General features: G+C 40.8%; 1 protein-coding gene across 1 annotated transcript in view; it reads right to left on the bottom strand.

Annotated features, from left to right (window-relative positions):
• Positions 1-19,574, bottom strand: part of LOC133043260 (pregnancy zone protein-like) — a 53,443-nt gene that overhangs the window by 4,670 nt on the left and 29,199 nt on the right. The window contains exons 16-30 of the mRNA XM_061124090.1: positions 16,989-17,153; positions 15,311-15,410; positions 13,579-13,750; positions 12,960-13,188; positions 11,958-12,084; positions 11,636-11,757; positions 11,000-11,051; positions 6,122-6,205; positions 5,407-5,583; positions 5,028-5,115; positions 4,073-4,229; positions 3,617-3,691; positions 2,936-3,113; positions 1,639-1,862; positions 18-236 (exon numbers count right to left, since the gene is read on the bottom strand). Of these exons, the coding sequence (XP_060980073.1) occupies positions 18-236; positions 1,639-1,862; positions 2,936-3,113; positions 3,617-3,691; positions 4,073-4,229; positions 5,028-5,115; positions 5,407-5,583; positions 6,122-6,205; positions 11,000-11,051; positions 11,636-11,757; positions 11,958-12,084; positions 12,960-13,188; positions 13,579-13,750; positions 15,311-15,410; positions 16,989-17,153 (2,169 nt within the window). The remainder of the gene's footprint in view (positions 1-17; positions 237-1,638; positions 1,863-2,935; positions 3,114-3,616; positions 3,692-4,072; positions 4,230-5,027; positions 5,116-5,406; positions 5,584-6,121; positions 6,206-10,999; positions 11,052-11,635; positions 11,758-11,957; positions 12,085-12,959; positions 13,189-13,578; positions 13,751-15,310; positions 15,411-16,988; positions 17,154-19,574) is intronic.

Consider the following 19,574-nt stretch of genomic DNA (forward strand, 5'->3'; position numbering starts at 1 on the left):
ATCCTGGCAGGTCTCACCTGGACGTACACACATCCCGACCCTGACACAGCTGTGCTGTACTCTCCTGGGATCTTTGGCAAAGCCACCTCCTGCAGCAGTAGACGTTTGGCTTCATCTACTCGGAATTCTTCAGAGAAGGTCTCTGCTGACTTAATGGTGACAGTAGCTGCTTTCTCCCCTTTAGTGAAAGTTGCTGCTCCATATCTGGAGAGTGCCTGGAGAGCCACCACTGTATCCTGAAAAAAGATGGGTGCAGAAATTATAGGAGAGGAAGGTGGCCAAATCATACTGGATATGAACCATAATCATGCTACTCTCAGAGTTACCTAGTCATAAGCACTGTTCATTCACTGAATTTCAAGTCTATTCAGAGTTCCTTATTCATCATGAATTATTCTAGGTACTTTGTATGTGTTAGTCACTCCATCATGTCTGACCCTGTGATCCCATGGACTGTAGCCGACCAGACTTCTCTGTCCATGGAATTCTCTAGGCAAGAATACTGGACTGGATAGCCATCCCCTTCTCCAGGGGATCTTCCCAACGCAGGGATTGAATCCAGGTCTCCCGCATTGCAGGCAGATTCTTTACCATTTGAACCATCTGGAAACCCTTAGGTACTTTGGGGAAATGCAGTTTCCTCATTCAAGTAGTTTACAATGTACATATGGGACTAAGACTCAAATATTTGACATAAAGTAGAAGACATTTCAATAATCTATATATTTCTGTGTATTTCTATGAGCTTCACAGGTGGCAGAGTGGTAAAGAATCTGCCTGCCAATGCAGGAGATGCAAGAGACTTGGGTTTGATCCTTGGGTCAGGAAGATCCCTGGAGTAGGAAATGGCAACCTACTCCAGTATTCTTGCCTGGAGAATCCCATAGACAGAGGAGTCTCACGGGTTATAGTCCATGGGGTCGCAAAGAGTCAGACACGACTGAGAATGGAGACATGTACTATATACATTTCTATAGCAATATTTGTTGTGAAAATTCAGAGAAAGAAGGAGTTGGAGCTAGTATACATAATAAGAGAAGACTGTGAAGAAGATGAGAAATAAGATTATCTCTGAATAGTGAGAAAGATTTATGAAGGCAGTAAAGAGGCATCAGGCAGTAACAGGGAGGGACATAGTGGAAATAAAGACCTGGAAAAGAGTGAGCCAATTCCAAGAAAAGCGAAGAGATTTGCCTTACTAGACAAGATTATTCATGTGTACTGAGGAGAGGAAATATTTTGGGCAAAATAATTTTAGTCTTTGGATGAAAAATGCTACAAAGTATGTGGGATCTTAGTTCCCCCACCAACACGGGATAGAACCTGAGCCCCCTGCAGTGGAAGCACAGAGTCTGGACCACCAGGAAAGACCCTAAAGGAAGTAATAGTATGAAAACATTGCTTTAGGAAGATTGGCCACTTTATAGAAGAGGATCCGCTAAGAAGACAAATTATGAGAGATTGAATAGAGGACAGAGAAATAACCCAAGTATAAAATAATGAGGCTGAAACCTTTCTGGTGATGCAAGAATAAAATATAAATTAGAAACACTACTCACTTACTCAACTCTTAGAAAATGGTTGTGTCTACATAGGTATTAGTACATTTATTTTTCTTCCTAGAGTCTCTTCACAGACCTGAGTGGAGGAGAAGCCCCCGTTGGGGTTCTGTTGCTTGGTGAGCCATTTTACAATCTTTGTAGCCACAGACAGATCTTCTGAAGATGGGGCGGGCTGCACAGTAAGATAGGCAAGGAGGCAGTAAGATGTCATCTCCACATCAACAGAAGGAGCCCGGCGTGGACTGTAGAGTTCATTAACTTCTTGAGACTTCCCAGGACGTTGCCAGTGGATTGAGTCCTCTTAGAAATAAAAAAGGATATCATCTTCAGCTTAGAGAACATTTTCAAGAATCTAATTCATGAATGATCCCTGTAATTACAGCTCACCCAGTGAATGGGCACACGTGAAGTGAAGTGAAAGTCTCTCATTAGTGTCCGATTTTTTGCGACCCTATGGACTATACAGTCCATGGAATACTCCAGGCCAGAATACTGGAGTCAGTAGCCTTTCCTTTCTCCAGGGGATCTTCCCAACCCCAGGGATTGAACCCAGGTCTCCCACACTGCAGGCAGATTCTTTACCAGCTGAGCCTCCAGGGAAGCCCAAGAATACTGGAGTGGGTAGTCTTTCCTTTCTCCAGTGGATCTTCCCAACCCAGGAATCGAACCGGGGTCTCCTGCATTGTGAGCAGATTCTTTACCAACTGAGCTATCAAGGAAGCTGAGACATGCATGAAGTGAAAGTATTAAGTATTCACCAATCAAGCTAATCTTTGCCGAGACAGTACATTGAGGTTCCAGTAAATCACCTCATGTCTTTGTGTTTATTACATCCCGTGTGATATTAGAAACTGGACTGTTTAGAGGTCTATAATGTGTGAATTGATAAAATCATCCATGTTACCTAGAGATGTTAGGTCAGTAATAATTAATCTTCTTATAATAATAAAATGGATAGAATATAATATAAGCATGATGTGAAAGTGAAAAGTGAAAGTCGTTCAGTCATTTCCAACTCTGCAACCCCATGGACTGATTATATACAGTTCACGGAATTCTCCAGGTGAGAATACTGGAGTGGGCAGTCGTTTCCTTCTCCAGTGGCTCTTCCCAAACCAGGGATAGAACCCAGGTCTCCTGCATTGCAGGCAGATTCTTTACCAGCTGAGCCACCAGGGAAGCTCAAGAATACTGGAGTGGGTAGCCTATCCCTTCTCCAGGGGATCTTCCTGACCCAGGATTCGAACCGGGATCTCCTGCATTGCAGGCGGATTCTTCACCAGCTGAGCTACTAGGGAAGCCCAAAATAAATGTAAATAAAATAGGCCCTCTCTCTTTGATCATTGGTGTGATTTTTTGAAGTCAATTCTTACCTTCTCTGACAGCCTCTTTGTCTAGTGACTCAAGCAGCTCCTTTCGCTTGGCTTGGTCTCCTGCTAGTGCGAAGGCATAGGCCAATAACGCCTTGGTGTAGACAAGACTTTCTTGGGCCCCTGAGGCAGATTGCCAGGCCCTTTCCAGGCAGAAAAGAGCATTGCGGACAACTGAGTGCTATAAAGAAGATAAAGATAAAGATAAAGTGTATATATGTCAATCCAAATCTCCCAGTTCATCCTGCCCCCACCTTTCCCCTTTGGTATCCATATGTTCTCATTCTCCACATCAATCCTGTTTCTGCCTTGCAAAGAGATTCATCTGTACCATTTTTCTAGATTCCACATATATGCATTAATATACAAAATGTGTTTTTCTCTTTCTGATTTACTGAAAATGAAGGAAGACCTTAAGCTAGCTGAACCAGGCTAATGAACTGTCCCCTGGCTAGCCACAGATTAAATGCCCCAATGTGCTTGCACGACACCACAGTTCTGACCAGAGGGTAATTTCCTTTGCAGCTCCCCAAGGGATCTATCATCCTTTATGCTCCAGTGAAATATGCTAATATTAAGTAATGTGAAAATCACAACTCATTTTCCTCAGGGATTCATAGCCCCACGAGTTTCATCCTTACATTAGAGGGAGGCACATTAGAGGGTGGGAGTGGCGGTACATACGGTGACGAGCAGCGGCATCTCCAGTAGACCGATGGTGATGTAGGCAGAGAGCGTTACCTCATCATCAACCCCACCCTGCAGGATCAGAGGCAGAGACACTCAAACACTCCAAGAGCCATCACGCAGAGTCAGCTAACTCTAATTTCCCCCTTGGTTATCTTCACCAGAATGTTTCTTTTCTAGGGTAATATTATTGTTTCCTCCACTTCCTCCTTCACCCCCAAATTCTGAAATCTGTCCCAAATAACTTTCCCTCACTTTTAATGACATAGTGGAGTTTCTTGGACATGCTGTTTTCTTACCATAGGAAATACCTAATTTATTGTTAGGTTTCAAAGCTTTCACTTCTGCTGTCCTTCTCAAAGTTATGTCACCAGGACTTGAGGAATCCATAGGAGCATCACAGCTCATACATTTCACTCTTCTCAGGGACCAGAGCAAATTTAAAGGCATCACCTTAATAGCATTGTTTAGCAATGATCCGGAGCGCTGGAAACAACCATTTTCTTTCTGCTTCTGTGAGAGCCAGGTAAGGGAGTCTCTGATGTGCGAGTCCTCCACAAAGATGTGTGACTGGGCTTGAGAAAAAGACTTCAGCACAAATGCAGTAAGCCTGTCCAGCAAAGAAGAGAAGGAGATTTGAGGACCATCTCCCTTTTAAAGCTCACTGTGCATCATTGCTTCCAGATAGCTTCACAATTCCATGGAGAAAATTGGTGGGGAGATGACCCTTGAATACTGAATATACTCTTATTTGTCCAACAAACTTCTGAATCTATTTAAAAATCTCAACTTTATTGGTTTCTCTAAAGTTGATACTTTTTTCCTCATAAAATGTTTGTTGGAGACTCAAAGCCTTCCCACAACCCAAATTGCCATTTTCTGAATGCTTTTACTACACCACAGTGTCTTTCTGTCCTTCGCCTCCTCTCCTCCCTGAATGCGCAATATAGAAACTTCTTTCTCTCTCATTTCACATTATGACACCTTATGCCTCATATTTCTGCTTGAGGGGGCCCTAATTTTACTACTATTTATTGTACTATCTGCCTGCAATGCAGGAGACACAGGTTCTATCCTTGGGTCTAGAAGATCCCCTGGAGAAGGAAATGGCAATCCACTCCAGTATTCTTGCCTGCGGAATCCCATGGACAGAGGAGCCAGGTGGGCTACAGTCCATGGGGTCCCAAAAGAGTTGGACATGACTTAGCGGCTAAACAACAGCTGTACTATCAAAACAGTGAGCTTTCATACATGAAATGGTGAGATCCTCCACTAGCAATGATACGCATGTGGGTTTTTAAAGGGTAACAAATTTCTACACAATAAGTCCAGGTATCAGAGAAGAGCTACTTCCAGTTATCTGAAATATCTTGGATATACAGACAGCATATGGAAATAATTATCTTACCAAGTGTTTCCCTGACTTCTACCACCACGATCCCCAAAGGCGCTGTAAGAACCGTCACTGTGCTTATAGTTCAACTGTCTTTGGTAACCTGAAGAAGAAGGATGTTTGCATAGATTTAGGAAATAGCAGAGACACTGGAGAAGGAATCAGGCTTTTCCTTAAAACTCATTGAGGAATCACAGGGAAACTACTATTTTACTACAAAGTCTCCAAGATTTGATGATGCCATTTAATTCTCTGGTTGTATTGTGAGACATCTTGTTGGATGTCACAGCAAAGGTAATTACTAAATCTTAATTGAAGGGACATGGATTTGAGTTCACTGGAGGAGATATTTAGGAAATCAATTAATGTTTTTCCTTTGGGAGTAATCTCTCACCACTGATGAGGTAGCTGATGGCTTTGGACTTGATCTTCTCAGTGAGCTGTCCTGTCTCATTTAGATAGTTCAGAACATAGATGTTAGGGGTGAAAAGGACCATATTCTGTTCTCCACAACCATAGGGCATCTGGAGAAGATTCTGAAGATTTTGCATTGCAGAGCCTAGTATATCACCTGAGGAATGAAATACAGAAAAAAATTTAGAGGAACTCAGAGCTGATTGATGTTAAGGTAGGAAAATAGATGACTAGCTAAGTGAGAAGTCAAATCATGTATAAAGGGGAGGACCAGAAAGCATAAGAGGTGAAGAAAAACAAGAAATAGAAAGAGAAATGTGGGAACAATAAAGTAGATGTTCAAAGATGGGAAAAATAGGAAAAAAACAAAGTGGCAGGATGTAGCTTTCTGATGAGTCACACATCTGGTAAAAAATGATTAGTTTCATCTCTAGGAGGAAGCATCATTATCTAGCCAATATCTTGAAGGTGAGAACACAAAGAGATGACTCTCCTTACTCTTTAGAGTATATCAAGGTTTAAGGTGTAACCCAGCATCAAATCAGTACCCCTTTCCCACTAATACACAGTGTGGTCCTTGGTGTTTTCTCAGTCCAATGCCTAGACTCAGGGACTCCATTAGGAAGGGATGAGGAGACCCCATGCACTAGAGTTAAAGGGATGGACAGACGCTTCTTTTGAGATGGGAGACTCACCCAAAACTGCATATGTTGCCCTGGCAGAACCTTCAACCACATTTGAAGGAAGTTTTAATGACAACTTTTCAGATTCTCCAGTTTCTAATGAAACAAGACAAATAGACAGAAGGCAGGGAAAAAATGAGAGAAATGTTCTAGTTCTGTTTGCATTTTTTCCGTCTCTGTGATCAAGATCCAACATCACGTTTTTCTTAGCTATTATTTAACTTCTTTGATGCAATCCAAGTTTCTCTTAGAGCCACAATTCATCTCACAGTGAAGTTCATATTAATCATATATATTTGTGCTAAATCTCTATAGATCTCTATATAAGCATATATCTTATGTTATACTTATTTCCTTCTCTTTATTCTTTATGTTAACTTCTATTACAGCTAGTGGTTGTAAAAAAATCATATTTACTCCATAAATATGTATTAAGTGTGTTCTATGTACCAGATTCTGTTTTAAGTGCAGTGACATAGCAATTTTTGGAAGATATTCCCTGACATCATAATAACTTCATTTTGATGGGAGTAATAAAATAACAAATTTTTAGTATGCTAGATACTGATAAGTTCTATACAAAAAATAAAGCAGAGTGTTTATATGGTTGAGCTAGTGAGGCAAGGTAAACCAGGAAGTGCAGGGTGTGGGGAGAAAGTTGCCATCTAAATACTCATTGATTAAAAAATAAGGTATTTCCCTGGTGGTTCAGTGGCTAAGACTCCATGCTCTCAATTCAGGGGGCCTGGGTTCAATCCCTGGTCAGGGAACTAGATTCACACTCCCCAACTAAGACCTGGCCCATTATATTTACTACTGTAAGCAAGAATCCCTTAGAAGAAATGGAGTAGCCTTCATAGTCAACAAGAGTCCAAAATGCAGTACTTGGGTGCAATCTCAAAAATGACAGAATGATCTCTGTTTATTTCCAAGGCAAGCCAGTCAATATTACAGTAATCCAAGTCTATACCCCAACCAGTAATGCTGAGGAAGCTGAAATTGAATGGTTCTCTGAAGACCTACCAGACCTTCCAGAACTAACACTCAATAAAGATGTCCTTTTCATTATAAGGGACTGGAAAGCAAAAGTAGGAAGTCAAGAGATACCTGGAGTAACAGGCAAATTTGGCCTTGGAGTACAAAATGAAGCAGGACAAAGGCTAACAGAGTTTTGTCAAGAACTTGCACTGGTCATAGCAAACACCCTCTTCCAACAACACAAGAGAAGACTCTACACATGGACATCACCAGATGGTCAATACCGAAATCAGATTGATTATATTCTTTGCAGCCAAAGATGAAGAAGCTCTATATAGTCAGCAAAATAAGACCAGGAGCTAACTGTGGCTCATATCATGAGCTCTTTTTTACAGAATTCAGACTTAAATTGAAGAAAGTAGGGAAAACAACTAGACCATTCAGGTATGACTTAAATTCCTTATGATTATACCGTGGAATTGACAAATAAATTCCAGGGATTAGATCTGATAGACAGAGTGCCTGAAGAAATATGGACAGAGGTTTTTGACATTGTACAGGAGGCAGGGATCAAGACCATCCCCAAGAAAAAGAAATGCAAAAAGGCAAAATGGCTGTCTGAGGAGGCCTTACAAATAGCTGAGAAAAGAAGCAAAAGAGAAAGGAGAAAAGGAAAGCTATATCCATTTGAACGCAGAGTTCCGAAGAATAGCAAGGAGAGATAAGAAAGCCTTCCTCAGGGATCAATGCAAAGAAATAGAGGAAAACAATAAAATGGGAAAGACTAAAGATATCTTCAAGAAAATTACAAGGGAACATTTCATGCAAAGATGGGCACAATAAAGGACAGAAATGGTATGGACCTAACAGAAGCAGAAGATATTAAGAAGAGGTGGCAAGAATACACAGAAGAACCATACAAAAAAGATCTTCATGACCCAGATAATCACAATGGTGTGATCACTCACCCAGAGCCAGGCATCCTGGAATGTGAAATCAGGTGGGCCTTAGGAAGCATCACTGTGAACAAAGCTAGTGGAGGTGATGGAATTCCAGTTGAGCTATTTCAAACCCTTAAAGATGATGCTATGAAAGTGCTGCACTCAATATGCCAGCAAATTTGGAAAACTCAGCAGTGGCCACATGGCTGGAAAAGGTCAGTTTTCATTCCAATCCCAAAGAAAAGCAATGCCTATGAATTTTCCAACTACTGCACAATTGCACTCACCTCACACACTAGCAAAGTAATGCTCAAAATTCTCCAAGCCAGGCTTCAACAGTATGTGAACCTAGAACTTCCAGATGTTCAAGCTGGTTTTAGAAAAGGCAGAGGAACCAGAGATCAAATTGCCAACATCCATTCTATCATTGAAAAAGCAAGAGAATACCAGAAAAACATCTACTTCTGCTTTATTGATTATGCCAAAACCTTTAACTGTGAAGATCACACCAAACTGTGGAAAATTCAAGAGATGGGAATACCAGACCACCTTACCTGCCTCTTGAGAAATTTGTATGCAGGTCAAGAAGTGACAGTTTGAACTGGACATTGAACAACAGACTGGTTCCAAATTGGGAAAGGAGTACATCAAGGCTGTATATTGTCACCCTGCTTTTTTAACTTATATGCAAAGTATGTTATGTGAAATGCTGGGCTGGATGAAACGCTAGTTGGAATCAACATTGCCGGGAGAACTATCAATAACAGATACGCAGAATGACACCACCCGTATGGCAGAAAGTGAAAAAGAACTAAAGAGCCTCTTGATGAAAGTGAAAGGGGAGAGTGAAAAAGCTGACTTAAAACTCAACATTCAGAAAATGAAGATCATGGCATCTGGTCCCGTCACTTCATGGCAAATAGATGGGCAAACAATGGAGACAGTGTGACACTTTATATTTTGGGGCTCCAAAATCACTGCAGATGGTGACTGCAGCCCTGAAATTAAAAGATGCTTGCTCCTTGGAAGAAAAACTATGACCAACCTAGACAGCATATTAAAAAGCAGCGACATTACCTTGCTGATAAAGGTCTGTCTAGTCAAAGCTATAGCTTTTCAGTAGTCATGTATGGATGTGAGCGTTGGACCATAAAGAAAGCTGAGCACCAAAGAATTGATGGTTTTGAACTATGGTGTTGGAGAAAACTCTTGAGAGTCCCTTGGACTGCAAGGAGATCCAACCAGTCAGTCCTCAATATTCATTGGAAGGAGTGATGCCGAAGCTGAAATTGCAATACTTTGGCCAACTGATGCAAAGAACTGACTCATTTGAAAAGACCCTGATGCTGGGAAAGATTGAAGGCAGGAGGAGAAGGGGATGACAGAGGATGGGATGGTTGAATGGTATCACCAACTCAATAGACATGAGTTTGAGCAAACTCTGGGAATTGGTGATGGACAGGGAAGCCTGGTGTGCTGCAGTCCATGAGGTCACAAAGAGTCAGACATGACTGAGTGACTGAACTGAACTGAATAGCCAAAATAAATAAATATATAAATAGTTTAAAAAAAATCGTAAGTGATGGAGACTAAGTAAATCAGGGAGCAAAATTTATAGATATCTAAGGGAAGAGACTTGCTGGAAGATGGAACAAAACATGAAAAGACACCAAAGATGAGAGCATGCTGGATGTGTTCCAAGATCAGCTTAGGAGACCAGTGTGATTAGATTAGGAGGAGCAGGGTGAGTGGAGGACAGGGTAAGAGGATATGAAGTCACAAAGGTAGAAAGACTTTGTAGGTGAGGTTGGAGACATGCTCTAACTTTGAGGGACATGGGAGACTTTTGGAAGATTCTGAACAGAGGAGGGGCATGGTGTGAAATATGGTTTGCAATGATTCTCTTGCTATAGAAGAACAGAGGGAGATGACCAGGAGACCAGTTTGGAGGTGCCTGAGATGATCCAAGAGAGAAAGGTCTAGAGCAGGAGTGGACATGATGAGAAGTGGGAAAATTCTGAATAATATTTAAAGGTAGAACCAACTAGATTTGGAATCGATTCAGTGTGGAGTAAAAGAGAAAGAATATAACAAAGGACAACTCCAAAATTTTTATCTCCAGCAAGCAGAAGAATAGGATTTCCATCATCTGAGATGGAGAAAATTGTAGGAGAAGCAGCGAGTCCTGCAGGGGTTCAGTTTTGAGCAAGCTAGTTTTGAGAGACCTCTTAGACCTCCAAGCCTGCAAGTGGAGATGATAAGGGAACAGTTGAATACATGAGTCTCAGTTCAGGAAAGAGGTATGGACCAAAGATATATACATTTTGTGGTCTCTGGTACAGTTATTAAAGTTCTGTGACTAGCTGAGATTATCAGGGGATACTTAAATAGAGAAGAGAGGTCATCTGTACACTAAGCATTGTTCTCAAGATGATTTTAGATAGTGTAGAGTTGAACATTTTAATAGTCATTTTTCTGAATGACTGTATGAATGTTTAGATGGTAATTTTAAGGATAATCATTAAATATTGTTTTTCTCTATATGTTAATGACCTAAAATTCTTCAAATAATTTGTTAAAAACATGAATACACTTAAACTATTAAGAATAATCAATAATACTAGTGCCACAAAGATATTTCAATATTTGGAAAATTGTGTAGGAAGAAGTTTGGGAAGCAAGGTGTATTGGAAAGAATCCAATACAGATAGTCATCTGTATCTGTCAGATAGTCATCAGCTTTAGTCCTCATTATTGACCAAGAATTTTTAGGTGAATCTCTTTAACTTTTTGATGCCTTCATCAGGAAAAGATTGTTCTCCATCAAATGTCCTTCGATTTGCACATGGGATAGTATAATTCTTTCCTTTCTTTTTTTTCCAGCAGAGAAAACATGCCTCCAAGGGCATTTCACATCATATACTTTGGCAAGTGGCTTAACATAAGAATTTTATCTATTTCTGACACTTACCTGATGCACAGAGAAGTGTGTTGAAAGTTTCTTCTCTTTCTATTCCTTCAGGCTTTGTATTGAAAGAAGAAAATTAAGAAGAAAAGTTATGCATATATATATGGAATCTAGAAAAATGGTACTGATGAACCTATTTACAGGGAAGGAATAGAGAATAAACTTGTGGATACAGGGAGGAAGGAGAGGGTGGGGCGAACTGAGAGAGTAGTATTGACATACGTATATACTACTGTGTGTGAAATAGATAACTAGTGGGAAGTTCCTGTATAGCATAGGGAGCTCAGCTCAGGGCTCTGTAATGACCTAGAGGGATGGGATTTGGGGGGTGAGTGGAAGGGAGGATTCAGAAGGAGGGGATACATGTATACATATAGCTGATTCACACTGTTGTACAGTAGAAGCTAATACAACATTGAAAAGCAATTATTCTCCAATTAAAAAATGAATTAAAAAAAAAGAGAAGTGATAATGTATCAGAGAAGAAGCAATCACTTTAGAAGAGAAAATGTTAGTGAAAGCTTGAGTTGTGGACATATTCATATTCATGGGAATGAAATGTCACTGCCACAAACATGTTAGATAATGCGATTTCCATAATAAAGCTTCTGAGACTCAAGAGAAATTAGACCTGCATACCTCAACTAGTAAAGGCTTGATAACGGTGTCCTTCTGTCCAAGTGCTGGGAAGTGAGGCACCTCATTGCCACATAGTTCCTGAGACCGCAGGGCTTCTGCAGTAGCTGTGAAATTCACCTCTCCTGGGAATAAGATTCTTAAAGAGTTAAACAGTGATCCTATATTGAATGGTTTCTTCTTTTTAAGCCTCTCCAATATATATAATTATTTTCTTCCCTTTGATCATTGTCAAACGAGGAGAGAAAAACATGCATCTGAGTGGGAGTGGAAAGCAATCATTACAACAAAAGAAGTAGGATTTGTGAACACCGTTATCACTCACCCAGTGACTTTGGGGTCACAGCCCAGGACACGGTTTTTTGCTTATTTCCACAGACACAGTGAGATTCTTCATTCTTCTCTACTGGGATGGCCAAGAAAGCATAAGAGGCCTCCAGCTGCACACTCACCTGTCCCCCAATCCCACCCACGAGTTGGAGAAAGAACACAGGCAAAAGGTCAGTAATGGGGTGTCGGGGTGGGCGGAGGGGAAAGAAGCTTAAAGGGACAATGCATACTAATGAGAAGCTTTGAGAAGCTGTTCAGACAAGGTAAATCCTGTCAGGTATTTTGTAGTTTAGATGTTTGTCATAAGGACAGGGAGGCCTGGTATGTTTCGATTCATGCGGTGGCAAAAGAGTCAGACACGACTGAGCAACTGAACTGACTGACTGATAAGGACACTGAAAAACTGACGGGAATCAGGATAAATACTCAGGATTTAGGCTTGTGCCAACACAAGGAAGAAATATTTTTCTTTTGTTAAGAGTGAAAAAATAATCAGGTGGGAGTAATATCTGAATTCAGGAATGCACAAACAAAATAGAATCCTGGATGACTATAACCTTACCACCTTGGATCTGTTGGGGAACTTTGCTCTTAGCACCTGAAAGTGAGTGTTATTTACTCAGTCTTGTCTGACTCTTTGCGACTCCCTGGACTGTAGCCCACCAGGCTCCTCTGTCCTTGGGGATTCTCCAGGTGAGAATACTGGAGTGGGTTGCCATTCCCTTCTCCAGGGGATCTTCACAACCCAGGGATTGAACCCAGGTCTCCCAAATTGCAGACAGATTCTTTACTATCTGAGTCACCAGGGAAGCCCGGATGATTGTAACCTTACCATCTCGGACCTGTTGGGGAGCTTTGTTCTTAGCACCTATTCTAGTCCAAAATTAGGCCACATCATATTCAGTTATGATTTACTAGATGACCTGGGGGAGATTTAGGAAATGAATGGTGTGTTCCTTCCTCATACCTTCAGTTACATCCAGACAAGTGCCCTTACCCGAATGCAATGGGACAGATAGTTGAACACAGTGGCTTTGAGTGTGAAGGCTTCTCCTCGAACCACAGAATAGGGAAGAGTGAGTTCCAGGAAGAAGGGCTGGAAGACTGTGAGAGAGATGGTGGGCGAGAGGCCAAGCCCTGCTGTTTCAGACAAGCAGAGGGCGCTGGCCTTCCACTCCGTGATGGTGTCAGGGACCTGGATTGCCAACTCACGTCTGCCCGATATACTAGAGAGGGGAAAAAGAAGAAGAGAGTCAATGAATTCCTTTTCTTAAATCATAGACCACAGCTGACTCTAGAGCATGACACTTTAGAAACCCAGTGTGATAAATGCTAAATTTGATATAAAGTTTGGTGCTCCTAGAGAGGTCTCTGAAATTTATTTTTTTCTTTTTAGGGTCAAGGGTGGCTTTCTATTGTTTGAAGTATCTCAGGACCAAATTAGAAAAACAAAATTGCATTGTTTAGCTATGAGATAAATGAATTATGAATCTACACATCTATCAGAAAAGAGTGGGGCAGAACAGAAAGGACTGGGAGCCCTACAATTACACCAGAATCATCGAGGAGGATTCAAAGCCTCCTACGAACTCAGTTCCAAGCAGCACACAACTTACTCGAGTGGTATCAACTCCCAGATCCAGGTCTCAGGGAAATACTTCCGGATTGTTTCTTTCACTTTCATGGCTGAAGAGGCGTCTCTTGCATCCAATGGATATGGGAACCCTGCAGGTCCACGTACTAGAGAACCGGCTGCTCCATGTACGGGGCCTGGTGGACCTGGGGGAGCTGTGGAGAGACAACAAGAGGGCCCAATGTAAGCCTGAGTTTTATCATCGATTTCTCAGAGCCACCTTATGTATCAAGTAGAACAAGGTCATACGCTCAGGGAAAGTCTTTTATTAGAACAATTTACCATACCACCTTCTTACTTTGTTTACTCATCTATTTGACTTATTGGAAGGTTAATCCTGCTGCTTCATCAAATAGTTTAGAGGCAAATGTATTTTTCTCTAGAAATGAAAACAAACATAACTCTCCCTAAGCTGATTTTTCAACTGGTAAAAGGAAGAATAAAGAGTAGTCTAAACCCCCCTATACTGCTCAGATGGTAAAGAATCCGCCTGCAATGTGTGAGACCTGAGTTTGATCCCTGGGTCAGGAAGACCCTGTGGAGGAGGGCATGGCAACCCACTCCCGTATTCTTGCCTGGAGAATCCCCAAGGGCAGAGGAGCCTGGCGGGCTACAGTCCATGGGGTCTCAAAGAGTCAGACATGACTAAGTGAGTAAGAACAGCACAGCACATGCTGCTTATGGGCTTCCCAGGTGTCACTAGTGGTAAAGAACCTGCCTGCTAATGTAGGAGACATAGGAGACATGAGTTCGATCCCTGGGTCAGGAAGATCCCGTGGAGGAGGGCATGGCAACCCACTCCAATATTCAAGAATCCCATGGACAGAGGAGCCTGTCAGGCTACAGTTTATAGGCTCACAAAGGGTTGGACACGACTGGAGTGTCGTAGCGCAGCACACAGCACGGGGGAAATAGGATTCGTAGGCATCTCAGCATGCCTAGAGAAATGTCTCTGTTAGCAGCAGAAGAGGAAATAAAATCTTTTTGACTTTTCCTCTTTTCTATGTATACTTGAGACACACAAGGAGACTAACAGTATATCTGCCAAAAGCTGAATTATTCTATTCTATTATTCAACTTGTCATAATCACTGACTTCCGTAAAAGAACGACAGAGGCAAATAATATCCATATAATCGTTCACATTTCTCAGATCCCTTGCAGGTAGGGCACCGTGATCTGTGCCACTTCCATAGCTGGCCGTAAAGTCATGTGCATATCTACTCCTTCTTCCCCAAGATAGTAACCTTCAAAGGCATGCTGGAGATGGAGTCACAAGATGAAAGCTGAATGAATCTCCTTGACAATGATTGGTCAGTGTTTTGACCATTGGAGGTGTTTCGAACAGCTCCTGGTCTCACAAGCAGTTTTTGTGAGAGCATTAAAATAAACTGTTCGGTGCTCAGACTCTGAGATGTGGGGATTTGTTTGCTAAGGTGGTATAATTTATCTTATTTTGACTAATTCAGATGCTGAAGGCACAGTAGATAAAAAGGATTTAAAGTACCAAGACTGTATTTAATTTTGATTAGAGAGAGACAGAGAAATCATAATTCATTTTTTTTTTTAGAGAAAAAAGTTATTTGAGGAAATTTTACCAAGAAATTGCTGCAGAGTCATAACATTCAGTACTTAAGAAAATGGCTTTTTTTCCCAACCCAGCAAAACATTACTTTTCTTCTATTATTTTAGTGGATAGATAACTTTCACCCTTACCATTTGCATAGGTCACAGGCATTGCTGGATATGGTGAAAACGGCTGACAGAAATATGGCTTGTGGATTTTTGAGTTGGTAAAAATACTTAATCCTGCAGACTGGAAGAAAAATAATTATTAAAATATATTGGCAATCCAGTCTGGAGACTGGAATATTTTCTTACATTTGTATTATACCCTTAACATTATACATAGAACTCATAGGGTTATCGTGAAAATTCCACCCAATGGAGAGGACACATATTTCATAAAAATGAAAATGGGGTCACAGAGAGTCCAGATCATCCAGTTAATGAATGGGAGTTGGGATTAGAATCTACTTCTGATTCCTGTTTCTGAATTTTGATTCCTGTATGCTTGGTGCTCCTTTAATTATCTTTTGCCTCCAAGAAACTGAGTATTTTAGCTTTGGATGTTTTTCTTCTCTTCCTCTCCCTGCCTCAAACCACACATTAACTTTGTTGCAGAGAATAGTATTTTGTTTCTTTTCATTTGAAATTGTAGGGTTGCATATTGGAGAATTTTCTTCATAGTCAGTACACTTTGCTTTATTTTTGTTTTATTGGGAAATATGCCTTTGCCTGAATATCTGTGTTCAACTCATCCCTTTTGTGATTTATCCTTTCATTTTTTCTTTCTCAGTTTTAAGTATCCTGAAACTTCATGCAAAACATGCATGCAGACATCCACAGTAGCTTGATTCCTTGCTTCCTCTTACAGACTTCCTCCTTCTTCAATATTAGTCATAGTTAAATACTACTTGCTGTCCTCTAAGAGTGCCTGGGAAACTGTGGGACTCTGAGGTACAGTTGTCAGAGGTGGCAGTGGTATGGAACAGGGAGAAAGAAGTCAGAAAGAAACATTTAACAGTTAATAAAGAGCTTTCTTTTTCTCCCTCCACCATCAACTGATTCTGGAGGCTCCAGAAAAGGAAGGTTTAAGCTGCTCTCAGCTAAGGGGCAGACCTCCACAGCAGTACAACGCATGACTTCCTCAAGGTATAGTGAGTGTTTTCAGCCCTTTTTGGTGGAGCTAAGATTTAATCTCACAACCTGGATAAACTTCCCTTTTATAACTCTGCCTAACTGTAGTTAAAGATACACATTTGATCTAATGTACCTAAGGCATGCTAATGTTTCTACTCCAAGTTTCGTAAATTCTTCTTTATGAATAGCTACTTTCAATTCACCTGAAATTTTACTGCACTGAAACTGTTGGCCAAAGTATTTTACTTTATGTATTCAGTCATTTGCTGATTCATTTATTGTGAAATGACTGTTAGAGTGGTTGCCAACAGAGTATTCATTTTTTTAAAGGATGTCAGAGGCTCTGTGGGAAATGTTTGCTTTGTTTTTCTCACATATTGGAATCTCTGAGAATCACTGAGAGGATATATGATGGTGACAACTAGCTTTGCGATCAACTTGGTTAAAGTTGTGGGCCCTAAAAATATACCTCTTGCTCTTAAAGCACCAGAGAAATTCATGACTGACTGTGTGTGTACAAAGTTCTCCATGCCTCTGACATTTCAATATTTTTCTGTTAGTCATAGCTTTTTTTTTTTTTTTTGGTGGTTGAGAGGAAGATCAGATTCTAGAGCTTAGAAATCCATTTCTTCTCCATCTTGACGATGAGATAGAAATCAATTTAGGTTGTGTTTTTAGGAAGAGAAATTACCTCAAAGATACTGTAAACATCGTCATCACTGATGAGCTGCTTTGGAGTGTAAATCACTCCATTGTGAGTTATGTCTTCCGCGTTGATGCATTTTTCCCCATCTTCATTCATGGGGTCTCTATAACCCATGCTAAAGGTTCTCTTTACTGATAGCAAATTATACACCTGCAAAGTAGAACAAAGGAAAAACTGTTATTTAGTTTATAAAGTGAGACAATGTTCAACCTGGAGTTTAAGAGATCTTGGTGTTTATTTAACACTCCCATAGCAACATTATAAAACATGACACAGAAATTATGGAGCGATAGCAAATGTTATGGATCCCAATCCTGTTGTTGTATGAAAGAAAATAATGTATAAAGAAATCAAATATATTGATGAAAGACTCAGAGGTCATTTAGCTTGAGTAAGTCTAAAATTCAAGTCTCTTTGTCTCCCAGCCCAAATGCCTACTTTTTTTTGAATTTGTCTTTTGAATTTTATTTATATTTATTGGTGTATAACTGCTTTACAATGTGGTGTTAGCTGCTGCTGCACAACAAAGCGAATCAGCTATACGTATACATGTATCCCCTCCCTCTTGGGACATCCTCCCCCCTCACGTCCCATCCCACCCCTCTAGGTCATCGCAGAGCACCAAGCTGAGCTTCCTCTGCTTTATAGCAGATTCCCGCTAACCATCTATTTCACACATGGTAGTGTATATATGTCAATTTCCCAATTTGTCCCACTCTCCCCTTCCCCACCTGTGTCTATAGGTCATTCTCTCTGTCTGTGTCTCTATTCCTGCCCTGGAAATAAGTTCATCACTACCATTTCTCTAGACTCTACACATATGTGTTAATATATTTGTTTTTCTCTTTCTGACATACTGCACTCTGTTTGATAGACCCTAGGTCCAACTTTTAAAAGAAAGCAAAAAGGTAGAGAGTACAGAGAAGCATGATGAAAGAATAGAAGTCATTCATATCCATCACCTAGAAACAGCCTCTGTAAATACTTAACTTATTTTCTTTTCCCACTTTATGTGATTACATTTTTACCAAGTTTTTTTTGTTTTTTTTTTTTCTCCCAGTCTACTGCTTTAGGACCAAGTTTAACTCAGGAGGAAACTAGATGCAAAGGTAACCTAGAAATAAATTCATTCTAGTTCAGTTTTTGCCTAGTGAGTGCATGCTAAGTTGCTTCAGTTGTGTCCGACTCTTTGCGACCCTCTGAACTGTAGCCCACCAGGCTCCTCTGTCCATAGGATTCTCCAGGCAAGAATACTGGAGTGGGTTGCCATGCCCTCCTACAGGGGATCTTCCCATTCCAGGGATAGAACCCGCATCTCTTATGTCTTCTACATTGGCAGGCAGGTTCTTTACTACTAGCACCACCTAGGAAGCCCCATCATAAGGCCACCTGCTCAGTCATGCAGTATTCAGGCTGTTAAAGACACACTGACCCCATGCGGACCTGCTGTCATCTCTTATCTAAGATATTACCATAGCCTCTTATTTCTGTGCTTTCATTCTTGCTCCCATACTCTGAACAGCAAACAGGATCTTCATGACTAGGTAAATCTAAATCGTCACTCTCATGCTTTAAACTCCTCACTGATTTATCACTGCCTTTGCTGTCAATTCAATTCCTGGGTCGGGAGGATCCCCTGGAGAAGGAAATGGCAACCCACTCCAGTATTCTTGCTTGGAAAATTCTATGGACGGAGGATCCTGGTAGGCTACAGTCCATGGGGTCACAAAAGAGTCAGACATGACTGAACGGCTTCACTTTCACTTTTCACTTTGCTGTCAATGCCTAATTCCACTCCAGGTTCACAGTCCTCCTCATGATCTTCCTGACCTTCCATTCCACCTAGTGCCTCTACCATCCTTTTCTCCCACCACTTTATGTGAAGTCATTACTGTTTCCTTGGGAAACACTCTGAGACTTGTTCTTGCCTCAGGACTCTCAGGCTGCTTCCATTCTTTGCATTCCCTGCCCCTGTCCCTGTTATCTGACAATCTAAGAAGAGATCCGCAATCACTACATTAAAACTTGTTCAACTGTTTTCTTCATCTCAACATCCTGTTTATTCCTTAAATGATACTTACCGACACTTAAAACTACTATATGTTGATATGTTTTTGTTGCTTGCTTGCTTAAAACATGAGACTATGAGTCTAAAATGGTCAAAGACCACATTTATTTTTCACCATTAGAACTCTTCCTCTTAGAGCACTATCTTGTAGTCAAGATGCAGTGGGTATTTGTTAAATAAATAAATGGACAATGAAGACTAAAAAACTACTGAGCTCTTTTACATGTTTTTCATTATAACAAACATTTTTTTTTTTTTTTAAAGCTGTGCTGTGCAGCATATGGGATCTTAATTCCCTGTGCAAGGATCTGAGATCCCCGCAGTAGAAGCAGAGTCTGATCCACTGGACCACCAGGGAAGTCCCAGGAAACATGTTTAAAAGACAAGTTTGCTTGGAATCTTGTTTGTCCATACTGAAAACAAGTAAGTGCCTGGACTTTAGAGAAGATTTAAAAATTTGACATTTCACATACTATCTTGAATTGTGGTGTGTTAGACATGGC

The sequence above is a fragment of the Dama dama genome, chromosome 22 (genome assembly GCF_033118175.1).
Source record: "Dama dama isolate Ldn47 chromosome 22, ASM3311817v1, whole genome shotgun sequence".
In the NCBI taxonomy this organism is placed as follows: domain Eukaryota; kingdom Metazoa; phylum Chordata; class Mammalia; order Artiodactyla; family Cervidae; genus Dama; species Dama dama.